Raw genomic sequence first — 17,791 nt, forward strand, 5'->3', positions numbered from 1 at the left:
AATAAAACTGTTGAAGACAGGATGTGACGTTGTGGAGGTCAGGATGTAGAGGAGGAGGAGGAGCTCTTTGGGAGCTCTGGAATTGTTGTTTACTTCTTTTTCCAGAACGTCATCTTTTTCCAGATCCATCTACAGAAGCTTTTCTTCTTCTTTTTCTTTGATACCTGAAGCTGCAGAAAAGAGAGATTGTGTTTTAGATTTCACTGAACATCATCTGAAATCTTCTGGAAGAGGAACAAAGGTGAAAGCATCTCACCTCAAGTTGGAGGATCGCTTCAGAGAGCCTCTGGATCTCCTCTTTGGTGTTTGCCTCCTCATGTTGCCTGAAACGTTGGCTCTCCTGGGACTTGTGCTGCAGCTCTTCCTTCATCAGGACCCATGTCTGAGCTGTCCTCTCCCACCGCTGACAAACATCAGCCAGCATCTTGTTAAAGTTCTCTTCTTTATCCAAGAGCTGCTGCTTCAATGACTCTTCTTTTTCCATGATCTTCTCGTTATATTTTTGTTTCTCTTCATCCAGTAGTTTCTGGAACTTTTTTTCTTCTAGAAAGAGCTGCTGCCTCATAGCCTCTTTCTCTTCATGAGATCTTTGCCTTTCTTCCTTCAGCTTCCTCTCAAATTCCTCCTCAATCACCAGGAGCTTCTGATTCAGGCCTTCCTCCTGCTCCATCAGCTCTCTCCTGTGTTGCTCCCCTATCTCCTGCTGCTGACTGTGGAGGGTTTCCTCCAGAGAAGCACATTTCAGCTCGCTCTCCTTCAGAGCAGCTTGTGTGCTGTTCAGCTGGGTCAGGGTCTCCACACGGGCCACAGTCCTCATCTGTTGCCTCTTCACTGCCCTGCTGAGCTGCTCCTCCTTCTCTGCCAGGGCTTCTCTGAGGTGCTGGACCTCTTGCCTCCAAGTCTCCATGGATGATTCCAGTGGTTCCTGCTCTGCCTTCAGCTGCTGGATTCCTCTCTGTGCCATTGATGCGTCTGCTGGTCACCAGTGTGGTACAAGAGTGTTGAGCTCCTCAGGCGTGTGCTCAAAGATATAGAGCTGAGGTGTTTGATACAAAGGAGATCAAAGACTAAAATGCCAACTTAAGATCAAAGAGAAAAATGCCAACTGACTAAAGCACCACTCCATGTTAATTTTGGTGACCTCCGACTGACGAAGCCGGGTGTCGTTGGCTCCGGCGTGAATAATAACTTTACCAAATTTACGTTTACGTCTCGCCAGGAGCATTAAATTTGCTTCTATGTCGCCCGCTCTGGCCCCGGAATGCTCTTAACTATGGTGGCTGGAGTCGGCTTCACGTAGCGCTAAACAGAGTCGCCAATTACCAGGGTCGGTTTCTCAGCGGGTGTGTCGCCGAGTGGGGAAAAGCGGTAGCCACGGGAAGCGGGTGGTGGGGCACCGTGGGCCTTTGGTTTGGGCTACGCTTCCTACGAACCGTCTCCCAGCCGCCCTGGCTAGCCGGCTGCTGCCGGGGGCCGCTAGCTGAAGCTACGCTAGGCGGCTCCGCAGCAGCTAGCTTCTCCTGGCTACCTGACGCAACTCCAGCTAACTCCAAGCTGCGGAACCGCGTCTCAAGCTCGCTAAGTCTCGCCTCCAGAGCCATTAATAAACTCAACTTTCTGCACCTATTCCCTTCACTAAAGGAGGCAGAGCAGTAACTAAACATTTCACACGCTGAACAGACAAAGACACCGGGTGAAACAGACGGTGAGGCCACGCTAACGCTGATAATCGGTGGAGCCCTGTATTTGTTTAATATGGGTTGTTTCTCACTGTTATCAGGTGACTAGAATGTCCCAAGTGTTCAAATTTTAATTAAAGTGAATACAACACACCAAGTGTTCAATATTAAGTGAATACAACACACCAAGTGTTCAATATTAAGTGACTTCAACACCCCGTGCACAATGCAACCAACGAACGATTGAGAAGACAGGAAGTGACGCAATACGTCACCAGCTAATGTGCGTGTGTGGATCCATCCCTCCACTTATGCCTCCATCCATCCATCCACTCATCCATCCATCCATCCACTTATCCATCCATCCATCCACTCATCCATCCCTCCATCCATCCATCCATCCATCCATCCATCCATCCATCCCTCCATCCACTCATCCATCCTCCATCCATCCCTCCATCCATCCCTCCATCCACTCATCCATCCACTCATCCATCCCTCCATCCATCCATCCCTCCATCCACTCATCCCTCCATCCATCCCTCCATCCACTCATCCATCCACTCATCCATCCATCCTCCATCCCTCCATCCATCCCTCCATCCACTCATCCATCCCTCCATCCATCCCTCCACCCATCCATCCATCCCTCCATCCATCCATCCATCCACTCATCCATCCCTCCCTCCACTCATCCATCCCTCCATCCACTCATCCATCCCTCCCTCCACTCATCCATCCCTCTATCCATCCCTTCATCCACTCATCCATCCCTCCCTCCATCCCTCCATCCACTCATCCCATCCCTCCATCCACTCATCCATCCCTCCCTCCACTCATCCATCCCTCCATCCACTCATCCATCCCTCCCTCCATCCCTCCATCCACTCATCCATCCCTCCATCCACTCATCCATCCCTCCATCCACTCATCCATCCCTCCCTCCACTCATCCATCCCTCCATCCACTCATCCATCCCTCCCTCCATCCCTCCCTCCACTCATCCATCCCTCCCTCCACTCATCCATCCCTCCATCCACTCATCCATCCCTCCCTCCACTCATCCATCCCTCTATCCATCCCTTCATCCACTCATCCATCCCTCCCTCCATCCCTCCATCCACTCATCCATCCCTCCCTCCACTCATCCATCCCTCCATCCACTCATCCATCCCTCCCTCCATCCCTCCATCCACTCATCCATCCCTCCATCCACTCATCCATCCCTCCCTCCACTCATCCATCCCTCCATCCACTCATCCATCCCTCCCTCCATCCCTCCATCCACTCATCCATCCCTCCATCCACTCATCCATCCCTCCCTCCACTCATCCATCCCTCCATCCACTCATCCATCCCTCCCTCCATCCACTCATCCATCCCTCCATCCACTCATCCATCCCTCCCTCCACTCATCCATCCCTCCATCCACTCATCCATCCCTCCATCCACTCATCCATCCCTCCCTCCACTCATCCATCCCTCCCTCCACTCATCCATCCCTCCATCCACTCATCCATCCCTCCATCCACTCATCCATCCCTCCATCCCTCCCTCCACTCATCCATCCCTCCATCCACTCATCCATCCTCCATCCCTCCCTCCACTCATCCATCCCTCCCTCCACTCATCCATCCCTCCATCCACTCATCCATCCCTCCATCCCTCCCTCCACTCATCCATCCCTCCATCCACTCATCCATCCCTCCATCCCTCCCTCCACTCATCCATCCCTCCATCCACTCATCCATCCATCCATACGTGTAGTGCAGGAGGAACATGCATATTCATCAGGCCTCCCAGACAAAAACAGGGTGCTGCTATAATGTGTGTGGACTAATGAGATGCAGCAGAACTTGATATGTTACAAGGACCCAAACAAGAATGAAGCAGCCCGTGAGAATGCTGCGGGGGGGGGGGGGGGGGGGGGGTTAAAGTGAAACTACCTGCATTCATTTGCATTTATTGAGGAACCTCAGTTAATGTCCACACATCCGCCCTCAGTAAAGCTTGCTGAGCATTCAGTGCATGGTCCAGGACCCCTGTTGGGCCCCCTGCTGGGCCCCCTGCTGTTCCCCCCCCCGATCAGAGGTGCTGCACCCCTGGGCCTGCAACAGCTGGACTGAAGCTTCCAGTTTACAGCTTCATAGTTTAGTTTTCCTTCTGCTTAACTTGTGTTTTGCTGGTTTTGTGCATCTGTGTGTGCTGTTATAGTTGTTATTCAGCTTCAGATAATTATTAATTTGGTTTCACAGATCTAAAAATCAAGTTTACAGAAATGGTTTGACATCCACTCGTCCTTCAGCAACGCTGAGGTGCCCATTTTAACCACTAGATGGCGATCCTGCATTAACAAGGATTGGAGCTCACTCGGGGAACATTAATGGGATGTTTGAGGATATAACCTCCTGGAGACATCTTCATCAGTGTCTCCAGGAGGACAGACCGGAGACCAGCTCTCTGTCCCCACGAGTCCATTTCAACATCTGTCTGCAAATAATTCACTTAACGATTCGGCTCCATTAAATTGTCATGGATGTTGACTGGATACATGTTAAAAAAAAGCGCCATTGTGGACCAACTGGGGCTGTAATCCAGTGGATTCGCTGCCCCTCTCGTGGCGTCACCCTCATCCTGTGAGCTCGGCTGCTTTAGAGCTCTCGTCAAACCTGCTTCGCTACAGAGCTGAAGCTCGTACGGTCGATGGATGTTCCTGCGCTGAGACGTGTAGCAGCCTCCCTGTTTCACTCGGATCTAAATAAGCAACAACAGGATGTGGGCGTTGCTTAACGAGGGCCACAACAACTCGTTTCCCTTTAAAGAAACACTTATGCAGCCTAATCTCATCCGCTGCATCCTCCTCATCCTCCCCGGTCGTGCCCACCATGCCATCCCCAGCTGTCCTACTCTCTCCACTGAAGGAGGCGAGGGGGTGGGGTGGGGGGTGGGGGGGGTAAATGGGGGGAGGGGGCAGCTGAGCCTGGCTGTCATGTTCAAGCCTTGACGATACAGGCGGCTGCTGCTGCCTCTTAGGCCCCCATAATCCACTGGATTGTTGCATTTAAACCATCACATGATTCTCTATTCCAGTTCTACCAGGCTATAAATAAAGTGTGTGTGTGTGTGTGTGTGTGTGTGTGTGTGTGTGTGTGTGGGGGGGGGGGGGTGGCAATAACAGCGACCAAGATTGGCACCTCTTTCCTCCTCCAACCCAACCCAACATTCAACACATCACCAACTGGGACGCGTTCGGAAACAGAAGCACAGTGGGGGGGGTCAGGATTTGGGACAAGAAGATGTCACTCATCTCATCGCAGCTTGGAAATCCAACAAGTGGCTGGAACGCTAAGGTGAAATGGGGACACCCCAGCTTCCCGGGGTGTGACGGCTGATGGAGCCTTCAGAGGAACCGGAGACGTCAGGGACGTCAGGCCTCCGTCTGCTGCGTTCCCTCTCCCACCACGCGTAGCCGGCGCAGCTCAAATCTGAGGCAGGAGAAGAAGAGAGGACGTCTCAGAAGTTCCGGAGCGGATCCGCCTGTCAGGGAACGCCAGGACCGGATGGCAGGGACCGTGCGCCAGTTGTTGCCACCACGACAGACAACAGTTTTCCGGAAAGGTTAAAGATCCCGGAGCATTTAGCAAATGAAAGCGTGGAGAGCGAGCCGGGAGCCTCACATTCATCAGGCTGCCGGTGACACTGATGTAATTAGTTAATTGCTAATCGCTTCCACACCTATTGCCTGTGGATACGGGAGGAGGCGGGGGCCCTTATTGATGACCTTAACAATGACTTTGTCCTGTTCACGCGCGTCAGTGGAAGGAAAACATCAATCAGTCTTTGTTTCCCGTCTGCTGAGCTTCCATCAAGCTTTCCGCCCCTCACACGACAGGAAGTGGGATCGGGAGGTGGGGAGGGGGGGAGGAGTCTCCTCAGACGTCCTGGCTGGAATCACCTGTGGCAGAAGCTCAGCCTGAGTCTGCTCGATCTGGAAAAACAAGGTTTTCCTTATGAAAAGGCTTTGCAGGGCGGCGTCGAGGCTGGCGCTGGTGCCTCGTAGCACGAAGGTCTGTGGTGTGTTGAAGTCAGTGCACGTGGAGGCGCACATGACCCCCAGGACTGAAACAACACCCAATCTTCCCAATTCTCTCTCTTCCTCTTTGATCCCGCTGGCGCCACTCCTTCACTTCTTCATCTCAAACGCTTAAACTGTCATCCTAATCCACACCCCCACCACAGCACCCCCCCCCCCCCCCCCCCCCCCCCAACCCACCCCCACTTCTCTTTGCTGCCCTGCAGGGTTTCACTGTATTATTTAAGCCAAGGACAGAAGCTGCCTGTCGATCACAGCCTTCTATCACAAGTCCTGCCGGAGCAGAACCGGCATGTAAGGAGAGAGAGAGAGAGAGAGACACAGAGAGACAGAGAGAGAGAGAGTGGGGGGACGGCTGGGAGCGTAGACCACATTAGCCATCCTCTGGATCAATCTTTCATTTTGATCTTTCATCGATCAGTTCACCTGTAACGGCGCCATCGACCCGCCCCAGACACGCGGTAGCCTGAGCTACGTTAGCCTAGCGTTCATCCGTATAAACCAGCAGCAGCTCCTTCCTTTGTGACTCACCTGAAGGTTGCGACGCGTCTCTCAGGCAGACAGGTGATCTGTGGTTGTCATGTGGTCTCGACTCAAAAAAAAAAAAAAAAAAAAAAAAAAAATCCAGCTGCGGATGAAATGTGCGCCGACATTTCACGGCCTGTCAAACCTGAGTGTGATTTGTTTCACACACGAGACAAATGTCTTATTTTTGCGTTGATGTGAGCACATTTGGAAGCCCTCACATGTTTTATGCACACACACACACACACACACACACACACACACGCTCTGAAAGGCACGGCATTAGCAGTCAAGCCTGCAATGATTTGAATTCCTCTCCTGCAGGGGCTCTGCGAGGCGCCTCGATCTCCATCACGCTGTCAGGAGAAATAAAGACATTAAGAGTGAATCGAGACAGGAAGTCGGGCCTTCGCCTTCCTCCCTCTTCATCCTCGTCTGCTCGAACACACACAAAAACCAGAAAGGCCAGAAATTCTCTGCACCGCACGGTGAAAAAATACATTTATTGGAATCTGTGTCGGTGTAGAAAAGGGTGAGAAGCCACTTTTGCTGCAGCTCCACAGGTGAATATTTTAGCCACAGACATCATGTCTGTAGTGGTGGGTGTAGATCACAGTTTGGGAGCGCCTGACTCGGGCCCATGATGGGCCATTTTGTCCAGGACAGTGGAGAGCGCGGTCGGGCCGGGTGGAGTTATGATGGCCATGCATCATCGCTGACATCCAGCAGGGCCTCCACTCACTATTCCGAGCTCCGTCACCGTGGTTTTATTCTCCTTTCTCCTCCAGCTGGAGACAAATGTTCCTCCTGGCTGAGGAGACACTTCAGCAAGTGTCTCTGCATCAATCCGGACGGTCCGGTTCTACTCCTGGCACGGCAGGAAAAGAGAAAGAGGGAAAAACCCCTCCCACACTGAGCGTTGGTGTGGAGTTGTTCCCCGCGCTGCTTTCTTTACATGAACTTGTTTCCTCCTTAAAGACGTGGCAGCTCCTATAAAATGTTTTATTCCAGCTTTTCTGAAGGAATAAGGGTATTTTCTCCCATCTGTCACAACACAAACAAGCGCTTCTGAGTCAACGCGCTGCCTCTCCACCGCTGTTTTTCTGCTCTTCAAAGAGAATTGAACCTTCATGGTTTTCAGAAAGAACTCCTGCTTCAGTCTGGAAACAGGAACCTTCAGGAGCACTGTGATGTGGTGGCTGAACCCAGGGTTCAAGTCTATCACACCAAGATTCAAAGATGAAAGAGAACTCTGCGTTTGCTCCCGTTGGGAGTAAACTGGCAGGCGTCAGTCAGCAGCAGCCTGACGCACGTGCACGTGCTTCATCCACAGCTTTGATACCAGATTCCAAAAATGATCCTTGGTGAGGAGCCTTTTGGATGAGGGACGTTTCCTCATCGTTTGACCTTGAAAATCTTGTCATTTTCAGCCTATTGGACTGCAGAGGTGGTGAGAATCACCTGTACTCCCCCTATACTCTACCTGTGCTCCGCCTGTACTCCTCCTGTACTCCACCTGTACTCCGCCTGCACTCCCCCTGTACTCCACCTGTACTCCACCTGTACTCCGCCTGTACTCCCCCTGTACTCTACCTGTACTCCTATACTCTACCTGTGCTCCGCCTGTACTCCCCCTGTACTCTACCTGTACTCCTATACTCTACCTGTGCTCCGCCTGTACTCCTCCTGTACTCCGCCTGTACTCCGCCTGTACTCTACCTGTACTCCTATACTCTACCTGTGCTCCGCCTGTACTCCTCCTGTACTCTGCCTGCACTCCCCCTGTACTCCACCTGTACTCCACCTGTACTCCCCCTGTACTCTACCTGTACTCCTATACTCTACCTGTGCTCCGCCTGTACTCCTCCTGTACTCCGCCTGTACTCCGCCTGTACTCTACCTGTACTCCTATACTCTACCTGTGCTCCGCCTGTACTCCTCCTGTACTCTGCCTGCACTCCCCCTGTACTCCACCTGTACTCCCCCTGTACTCTACCTGTACTCCTATACTCTACCTGTGCTCCGCCTGTACTCCTCCTGTACTCTGCCTGCACTCCCCCTGTACTCCACCTGTACTCCACCTGTACTCCCCCTGTACTCTACCTGTACTCCTATACTCTACCTGTGCTCCGCCTGTACTCCTCCTGTACTCCACCTGTACTCCGCCTGTACTCCCCCTGTACTCCACCTGTACTCCGCCTGTACTCCCCCTGTACTCCGCCTGTACTCCCCCTGTACTCCGGCTGTACTCCCCCTGTACTCGGCCTGTACTCCGCCTGTACTCCACCTGTACTCCCCCTGTACTCCGGCTTTACTCCACCTGTACTCCACCTGTACTCGGCCTGTATTCCCCCTGTACTCCACCTGTACTCCCCCTGTACTCCCCCTGTACTCCGGCTGTACTCCCCCTGTACTCCGCCTGTACTCCACCTGTACTCCCCTGTACTCCGCCTGTACTCCACCTGTACTCCGGCTTTACTCCACCTGTACTCCACCTGTACTCCACCTGTACTCCCCTGTACTCCATCGTTGTGGTGTGACCTTACTTGTTCCATGACTCCTCTTCACTGATTGTGACCAACAGCCACATACCTCATGCCAATGTTTCCATAGCAACCACTGGATACAACTAAGTTTGGAAAATTATCCAACTGATAAAAAAGTAGGAGGCACTAAACAGTGGCAAAAGGGCAGTAAGCATCATCCTTTACCAGGGAAGATACGAACCATGTTCAAATAATGTTATTACATCTTTAATAAGCGCGTTTACTTTTGAATTGGTGACTTCTCTAAAGCAGAGGAGCTTTGAAATGATTATTTTTCACGCGCAACACCATGATTGAACTTAGTTTGGCAAAGAACCCATGATGAAGACCTCCGTGGCACAGTGTAATAATAACAATAATAATAGTAATAATGAGAATAATAGTAATAATAATAACAATAATAATAACAATAATGATAATAATAATGACAATAATAATAGTAATAATAAGAGTATTAATAATAATGATGATAATAATAATAATAATAATGCGAGTAATAATAATAATAATAATACTGATTATAATAATAACAATGATAATAGTAATAATAATAATAATAATAATAATAATACTAATACTAATAATGATAATAAAGATGATGGTAATAATAAAAAGAATAATAATAAGAATCATTTTATTATTATTATTAATAATAATAGTAATAAGAAATATAGTATTAATAAGAAAATAAAATAATAATAATAATCATCATCATCATACTAGCACTAATAATACTAATAATGATGATAATATTACTACTACTACTACTATTAGTAATAATAATAATAATAATAACAATAATAATAATAATAATAATCGTAATAGTAATAGTAATGATAATAGTAATAATAATAGTAATAGTAATAATAACAGTAATGATGTGAGGCCAGGTCTCAGCAGCTGTAGAAGGAAATGATGGCAGCGGAGCCGTTCTGTTGCTGTCAGTTTTTCATTTCTCTCCATAAAAAAGAAACAAACCAGTAGAGACATCATCAAGACATGAAGGACACCGACCCAGCGAGGGGACCGTTGGGTCCACGCCGCTTGTTCTCATCATTAGCACTACTAAAGAGGACGTCCACGCACATCTGGCAAGCGTCTCCGCACGGTCCCGGAATTCTCTGACAGGTTTCACAGTAGCTTGACTGAAACTTCATGGACTCTAAAACTGCTGGTTTAGTTGTCTAAAACATGGATGCCGAGAGTTTTGTTAAGACTAGTGATTAAAAAAAGATGAACTTGTTCACCCACACACACACACACACACACACACATCAATCCATCCTTTTTTTTAAATATCCATATATAGAGAGAGATTGACAGTAAGCTCTGGAGCACTATGGAATTCCTTCAGTTCCGTCTGATGATGCGACACACACACGTTTGACAGAACCGTCCGGGCTTGAAGAGGTTCTGGAGCGTTTCCGAGAGGTCCGACGTCTGTACAGGAACACGGGACACATCGAAACACGAGGACATTGAAATAAAAACATCCCACGCTGATTGTGATATTCCAACTTCCATAATCCGTAGTTTTCTCTTTATTCTAGAAAGGAATGTTTGTATTTGGCGGGCGGGTCGCGTCCCCCCCCCCCCCCCCCCCACTACACAGTAGTTTCGTTCTTCCAGGGTCCAGTGCGTATATTCCCCGTACTGTCCGACATGTACAGAAGTCCCTCGTTCAGGCCCCCCTTTAGAATCCCGTTCTGATTGGGCGGATTCTGGGGGTAGGATTGTCTGCGTGGGGGGTGCATCTCTATGTGGTGATGCGGCGCCGTCGGGTCCTGCTCCGCCACTTTGCTGCAGCCGCACAGGAAGACGCCCGTGTCGGCGCCCTCGGCCGGGCACAGCGAGGGGAACAGCTCCGCCTTGGCGCAACAGATGTGTCGATGGCAGTGGGCGTGGCACGCCAGGGCCTCGTGCGTGCACGCGTGGTGGCCCTCGTGGTGGCCCTCGTGGGCCAGATGGGGGCAGATGTGGGCGTGCCGCTCGTGCGTGCTGTGGGGGCTGTCAGTGTGTGAGCTGTGCACGCTGCCGCCGTCCACACTGGACGGGATGTGGTACGCGTACTCCCGCTCGCTTCCGGCGCCGGCCCGGCGGCTAAACTGGCGGCCTTTAGTCCTAGCGCTGCTTTTCAGGCAAGGGTGCAGCTGGATCCCCGGGCGGTAACCTTCGGGGTCGGCGTGCAGCAGGACGTGCGTGGCCGCCGCCGACTCCTCCTCCATCAGCTGCTGGCTGTGCAGGGCGGCGCAACAGGGCGCCACCGGCGCCAGACACGTCGCGTGGTTCTGCGAGGACGGGAGAGAGGCGTGTTTACAGGAAGCTAAACTACCGTGAGCGCAGGTCACCGCCGCTTTGCCCGGACAGGGCGAGTCGTGGTGGCAGTGGCCGTGGCCGTGTCCCGGGGTGTCGCCGTTCACGTTGACCTTGGGCCGCGCCTGGGCGGGGCCGTGGGCGCCGGAGCAGGTGTCGGCACGCCGGCCCGGACAGCTGCTGCACCAGCAGTGCCAAACGTCGTCCCGCTTGGCGCAGTGGTGGATGAGGATGAAGAGGCCCAGGGTGACGGAGAAGGCACCGTACAGGCAGCTGAAGATCATGTCCAGGAAGTGGCCCTGGGACACCGCCAGCGCCCCGAAGGTCCAGGTGGCCAGGAAGAGGAACAGGGTGAAGGCCGCCGTTCTCAACTGGGCCTTGAAAGAGTGCTCATTGGCCAGCAGCGCGGGGTTGATGGGGACCCCCGGGCAGCCGGCGGGGCAGTGGCCCCCGCCGCTCGGAGCCACGGGTTCGGCCCCCTGGTGGCAGTGGGTGGGCACGTCCACGGCGGCGAGCCTCTGCTGCTCCTCCGTCAGCTGCTTCAGCTCGTACTTTCTCTCGGGGTGTTTTCGCAGCTGGATGAAGGTGCAGAGGAAGTAGACGCAGGTTACCAGGACGACGAACGCCACGGGGCCGAAGAAGGCCCCCAGGCTGGGCTCCCAGGCCATCCAGCAACTGAAACAACAGCAGAAGCGGAATGAAAATAAGCACAAACGCTGGGAAAACGCAGCCAGAAGATGGAAGATCCTTCACCCTGATCGGAAGGGTCTATAAAACGGATCTTACTATGGCGCCTGCTCCCCGCTGCCGTAGTTTTCTATGTTGACGGCCGCTGTGACTCCGCAGATGACGAGCGGCACGCCGCCGCTGACCAGGTAAAATCTGAGGGACAAACAGACAGAGACAGACGCGTGAGGGGAGAAGGGCCCAGACTGGCCAACCCCACCGTCAAAACCTGAAGACTTAGAGAAAACCCACTCCTGGACGGAAGGGAAGCGCTCGCCCGCCGGGCTAAACTAGAGAGGATTCCCGACGCAGCGTCAGCTAGCAACCTCGGACATTCCGAAACCTTAAGCTAACATCTACATCGTCTTGCGGAACATCCCAACTGCCGCCAGAGCCGTGTTCCAGAACCGCTCGCGTTCCCGCTGGCGGGATCGTGTAAATGCCTGATCCACTGACTCCTTCCCAGGAGATAGGCCCCCACAAAGGCAGCAGGACTTCCACTCTGATTTCCTCCTCTCTGCTCTCCAGATTGAGCTGTCAGACGCTGCTGACGTGGCGCTCTTAAGAGAGCCGGGCAATCTGCGCAGCCTGATTGGGCTGCAGGTACCAAAGAAAGAGGCTCAGAGCATCAGGGGGTCTGGCCCACTTCCTGGTCTGCAGCTAGGCTCCGTTAGCCGGATATTTACATCGGTCTGGCAGAGGGATGTCGGCATCTTTATGAATTAGTTAGTTGTCAAATCCAAAATCGAGATTCGGTAGCAATAGTGGGGACGTATTTAGTTAGCACGCTAGCCGAGTTAGCATAACGAATTCAAAGAGCAGAAGTTCACACGGTGTCCTGATGTCAGCGTGAATATCCTGTTTTAATCCGTTAAAGGAATCAGCAGATGTGGTGAGCAAGAGGAAGAACCGACGCTAATCCCCCAGCTGCCCCCTCCGCGCCCCGTCCTCGTCCTCTGTCTCTTTCCTGTCTAAAAACGCTGCTATTTCCTCCTCCCTCCTGCTCCGTCCTAACCTCCGTCACCGTTCCAGCCTCTCCGCTACTCTATTTCTCCCTGTCTTCATCTTCTCTTCCTGAACCTGTCCTCCGTCCCAGAGTGCCTGTCCCAAAAAATTCAATTACAATCACTGATGTTTGTCTGGACGGGCGGGTGAGGGGTGGCTGGAGGCAAGAGGGGGGGGGCATTAAGAGGCTGTCACTCTGCCTGAGTGGGAGCAGGAAACGCACCTTCGACAGAAAGCCATTCGCCCGCCTGTCAGTCGCCGCAACAGAAATGAGAAGAACGAGGGGAAATTAAGGCAAACTGCGCTTTAAACCCAGAGTCTGAAAGGTGGCAAATAAAAATATGCACGGAGGTGCCGGCGAACGACCGACGGCGCCGCCGCCAGCTCGCGCGCTTCGCTGCGCACGTTTTTCTTATCATTCTATTAGAGCGAAAGTTGCAGAGTGTGCAGAATTCTGCCTCCCGATGCCGCCACAGCGGATACGGAGACCGTAAAAGTGCCTGTGAGCGGCACCCGTGCGACTCCCATCACAACCCCGTGCTTATGCACCGCGCTCGGAATTATGGGTATTAAGCGTCGTCTCTCTGGACCTGGTCCAGGATGTTCTCCAGCTGACGGACATGGAGCTCCCCGATGGGGCAGCGGGTGGCGTAGACATAAATAAATGAGCCTATGAGGTGCCGCCGCCTCCTTCTAACAGCATCACCGGCTTAATAAGACGCCGGTTGAATTTGTATGGGCCACGAGGGCGTTCCGTCCCATCCATCAGACCACCAACTGTGGCGTCCAGGTAAACTCTCTGTTACCAGAGAGCGGCCCAGATGTTGGGCCACATCCGCGTTGTTGCCCTCCACGCCAGGTTTTAAATGACATCACTTGAGCTCTGTCGCAGACCAAGCTAGCTAACGGCGAGCTAACTGTCGTCCACTCGGGCGCTGAAGTGATAGATAATGATGATAATGAGCACAAATCGCACCTCGAGGCTGCAGCACAATGGGACGTGATCCACCTGAGTCCTGGCAGAGATCAGCAGATATCAAACGCTGATGGGAGGCAATGGGGGTGGTTGTTGGAGGGGGGGGGGGGCAGCTGCTAAGTCCCATTGCATGTGCCTGTCTGACAGGAGCCTCACAGTCAATCACAGCGGATCAACCCCACTGCTGCACCCCACGATCCGAAATGATCTCATTCACAAGCGGTGCGCGATGGGAGAGCTTCCGGAACGTTCCGCGTTAAAAACGTCCGATCGGGACGGTGTTTGAGGCGGTGGGGGGGTCCTCATCCATGTTCACATGCAGATCATCGCTCTCAGGTGGTCCGAACGACCAAAGTGGAACGATCCCATAATATCCCCCGTGGAAGCAAGTTTTAGGTGCACATCTAGAGGGTTCCGGCCCAGCTTCCTGTTTTTAAAGCCTTCAACTGAGCCCGCAAACAGCCGATTGTCCTGCGTTTGCCCCCCTTAACAGGATTTCTCCCTGAGTCGGGCTCAGCACAGCGTGCAGGCGAGCCGGCGCGGCGCCGTCTCGGCGGGGAGGCAGAACCCCCCCCCCCCCCCCCCCCCCCGTGCGTCCACGTGCTGATCCGCTTACACCCCCCAAATGTTGCCAGTAAGCAGAGAGGGAATGAGATGGAGAATGAGTGAAAGTTGGACGTGGCGATCCCATTTGAGGCGCTGATAAAGGGGTTTTAGAGGGAAATCCACTCAGATTTCTGATAAAGCTTTGGGCTCTGGGTGTCTGAGCCAGTGGGGGGGGGAGTGATGCCGAGGCAGCGGGTTAATTTAGGTGAGTCTGACCTCCTCGTCTCACGGCTCTCCATTCATTTCACCTGCGATGGTCCGGTTGAGGCGTTCCCCTGGATGGTTTTAGACGGAATGATGAAGCGTCCTTTTGCGTAATGTGACCTTTAGCTCGCCCTCCGACGTTCAAACCCTGATAAAATGATCTCTGGAGTGTCCTTCCAAGTCTCTGGGCTACACTCGACGCCCCGCCTGCACTCCTGCCTGCACCTCTGCCCCGTAACCGCCCCCGCCGAGCCCACCGCTGCTCTCAACCTGAATAACTCGCACGCTTTCCCCACTTCCCTCCTGCCCACAGAAACTCAGACTGCTTGGGAAAAAGAAAAAAACAACAATCCCAAAACACATAAATCATTGCAAGCCTGACGGGAAGTCACGACATGGTATTTCCGGGTGTGTTTTTCGCCGCAGAGCAGCATAAACAGGCGCTATTGTCGGACTGTAACAGTTCCGTCGGACCTTTCCAACATTCCCGTTCCCATTTCGCACCTTCCCGAACCAAACAGTGTCTAAAACGAAGGCTTGAACACTGTTGTTAAACATTAGGGTTTAACAATAATGTATTTCTGCTTTAGCCATGCTAGCTAACACCTGCAACATCACCCAATAGACGTCAGGTTTATGGTCAGGATGGAGGCTTCGCTATTCCTAGAAATTGGAAGTGTCTATATTACAGGAAGATTAAATACAAATTGAATTATAAACGACCCCAGGCACTCGTCACCTTGTCAGAACTAATGCACTTACTTTTAATTCCAACTCTGGATCCACTCAAATCTCAGGCCAAATGGGAGGAAGCTTCAAAGTTCCTCCTTCATTAAATTACAAATACTTTGGTGTTTGTGTGGCTGCGCGCAGCAGCACAGAAACCTGCTCCCTTCCCTTAAAAAAGATGTTTGAGATCCACAGAGATAAATATGAGCATTTACGACGAGTGACACGTTCCAGCTTCACTTCCTGAATGGGGCTGTGAAGCGTGTCCTGGTACCGTTCGCCACATTTCGGAACGACTTTAAAACGGCGATTACTAATATTTAAGGCCCATCAGGGCATTTGGGCCAGACAGGAAATGCTACAATGCTGCTGCTACATCTTGTATCTTGTCTATTTTTTCCATTTTCCCACACTAATTACTGGACAAACACTCATTTCTACCATCTGAGACGTTTGAGCGTACTTACTTGAGCAGCGGCTGCTTCGGGGGCGGAGGCGGATCGCTGTCCTGGCTCTGAGGCGGCTTCTTGGTCACCTGCTTATAAATGTTCCTGGCCGTCACCCCGAGCCACAGCATGGTGGAAAGGGAGGAGTAGTGCAGCACGATCCCCACCTGGAAGGAAAACGACACCCATTCCAAATGTGTTCAGAGCAGCTGTGAAAACGGGCAAAAAAAGGACAAAAAACCCCAGCAATGTCGCTCCAAGGGCGTCTCTTTGTCCGTTATACACACTTCCCCAACACCTGCTCCTTCCACGAATCCTTCACTGGGAGACAATAATGCGAAAGTGCTGGTGAATCATCAAGGTTGTGTGGGATAAGAGCATTATGTGGAGGATCCAGCTGTGGATACTGAGCAGCTCCTTATCAGCGGAGTTAGAGGACGACCGGTTTGCACGGTGAATAATAAACCGGAATACAAATGAGAGTCACGACTGCTCATGAATATTCTCAAAAAGCAGCAAACACATATATCTGGGGAAGGGGGGGGGGGGGTCTGATCCAACTTAGCCGATGCTAAGTGGAAGCGTCCGTGGTAGCTCCTGATGATGCTCAAAATGACAGCAAATGACCACGTAAAGGCCCACAACCCGCCCGATTTTCCTCTGTAGCGGAGGAGGTCCGTCGGAATCCCGCTCAAGGTCACGCCTGGGATGGAAGCGCTGGCTCAAACATTAATGCAGCAAGCATGCACACGCACGGGGGGAACAATGGAGTCCGTTTCTGGAGGTCAAGGATCAAGGTCATGCCACGTGGGCCTTAAAAGTCAGGCTCCCGAAGATCCCAACCAGTCTGATAGCAGTGATACTGGTCTGACTGGTGTGACTGGTGGGTAACTATGGTGAGCACGGTCCACTGTCGGGCCAGAACCAGCAACCTTACTGGTCTACAGGTGCCGCAGCGTTCCATCGCATCACTTCCTGATTGCTGCATGTGTGGAGGGCTTTGCTGCCGAGCACAAACACATTGTGATATTCTAATATTCCGTTTTAAGCCGCCTTTTGTTGCTGGAAAATCTGGGCAAATATTTCATATTTCAGTCAGTGATCGGATCAGCGAGCAGCCCGGGGAACAAAGGAGACGCTGGAAATGACTCCAGAAAAGCTGATCAATGTGTCCCCATTAAAAAGATAAAGCTCTTGTCACCTCAGAAGTCCTGTTTCATCACTTCAGCGGGGTGTCAGCTCGGCACAAATAAATGGAAATCACGCCAACAAGGAAACGGGTGTTTAGGATTAGAAGATTTGGCCAAACAGTCCTATTGGAAAAGGCTAAAGTTAGCGCTCGGTGGCATTTATTAGCTCCTGTATGCTAAATTCCTGTTCTATAGCTCTTTCATTTTTAATCTGAAAATAACAGCTTGATAACACACACACACACACGCGCGTCCCCCTCAAAATCGGAATTTGAGGAAAACTTTAATAGAAAACATATTGATGTGTCAGATTTAAGCAGAGCTGTTTCCAAAAGCTCTAAATCAGACAGAAATAATCACTTGGCTGGCTAAAAGTTGAAAATATTAGCAAGCGGGAGCTATTTTGTGAGGGATGAAGAGACGGTTTGGACTTTGGCTTTGACGCTCCGTCTTTTGCGATGCGTTTAAAGTCTTCAGACAATGGCAGGTTCAAATGCTCTAGTTATTCCCGCTCTTCCTCTTCCAGTGAATCAACGTCTTCCTGATGGGCACCGACCTGAATCCCTTCACCTGGGTATATTTGACGTACTGTAAATTGTACCGTACTGTTAAAAATGTTTCTAAATCATACATCTCATTATGCTGCGCTGGGTAAAAAGGAAGTTCCTGGTCGTAGACGGGTCCATGAAGTATCCTCCACCACATTTGGGAGCTCCCAAATGCCTCCTTTAATCTACAGCATTTAAAATGGTT

The 17,791-nt window shown here is 51.7% G+C and overlaps 1 protein-coding gene across 1 annotated transcript in view; it reads right to left on the bottom strand.

Moving 5' to 3' along the window:
* Positions 1-9,714: 9,714 nt before the first annotated feature.
* Positions 9,715-17,791, bottom strand: part of adgra1b (adhesion G protein-coupled receptor A1b) — a 75,194-nt gene continuing 67,117 nt past the window's right edge. The window contains exons 14-16 of the mRNA XM_029835151.1: positions 15,870-16,015; positions 11,943-12,038; positions 9,715-11,831 (exon numbers count right to left, since the gene is read on the bottom strand). Of these exons, the coding sequence (XP_029691011.1) occupies positions 10,448-11,831; positions 11,943-12,038; positions 15,870-16,015 (1,626 nt within the window). The 3' untranslated portion in view covers positions 9,715-10,447. The remainder of the gene's footprint in view (positions 11,832-11,942; positions 12,039-15,869; positions 16,016-17,791) is intronic.

Source organism: Takifugu rubripes, chromosome 4, assembly GCF_901000725.2.
Source record: "Takifugu rubripes chromosome 4, fTakRub1.2, whole genome shotgun sequence".
Taxonomy (NCBI): Eukaryota; Metazoa; Chordata; class Actinopteri; order Tetraodontiformes; family Tetraodontidae; genus Takifugu; species Takifugu rubripes.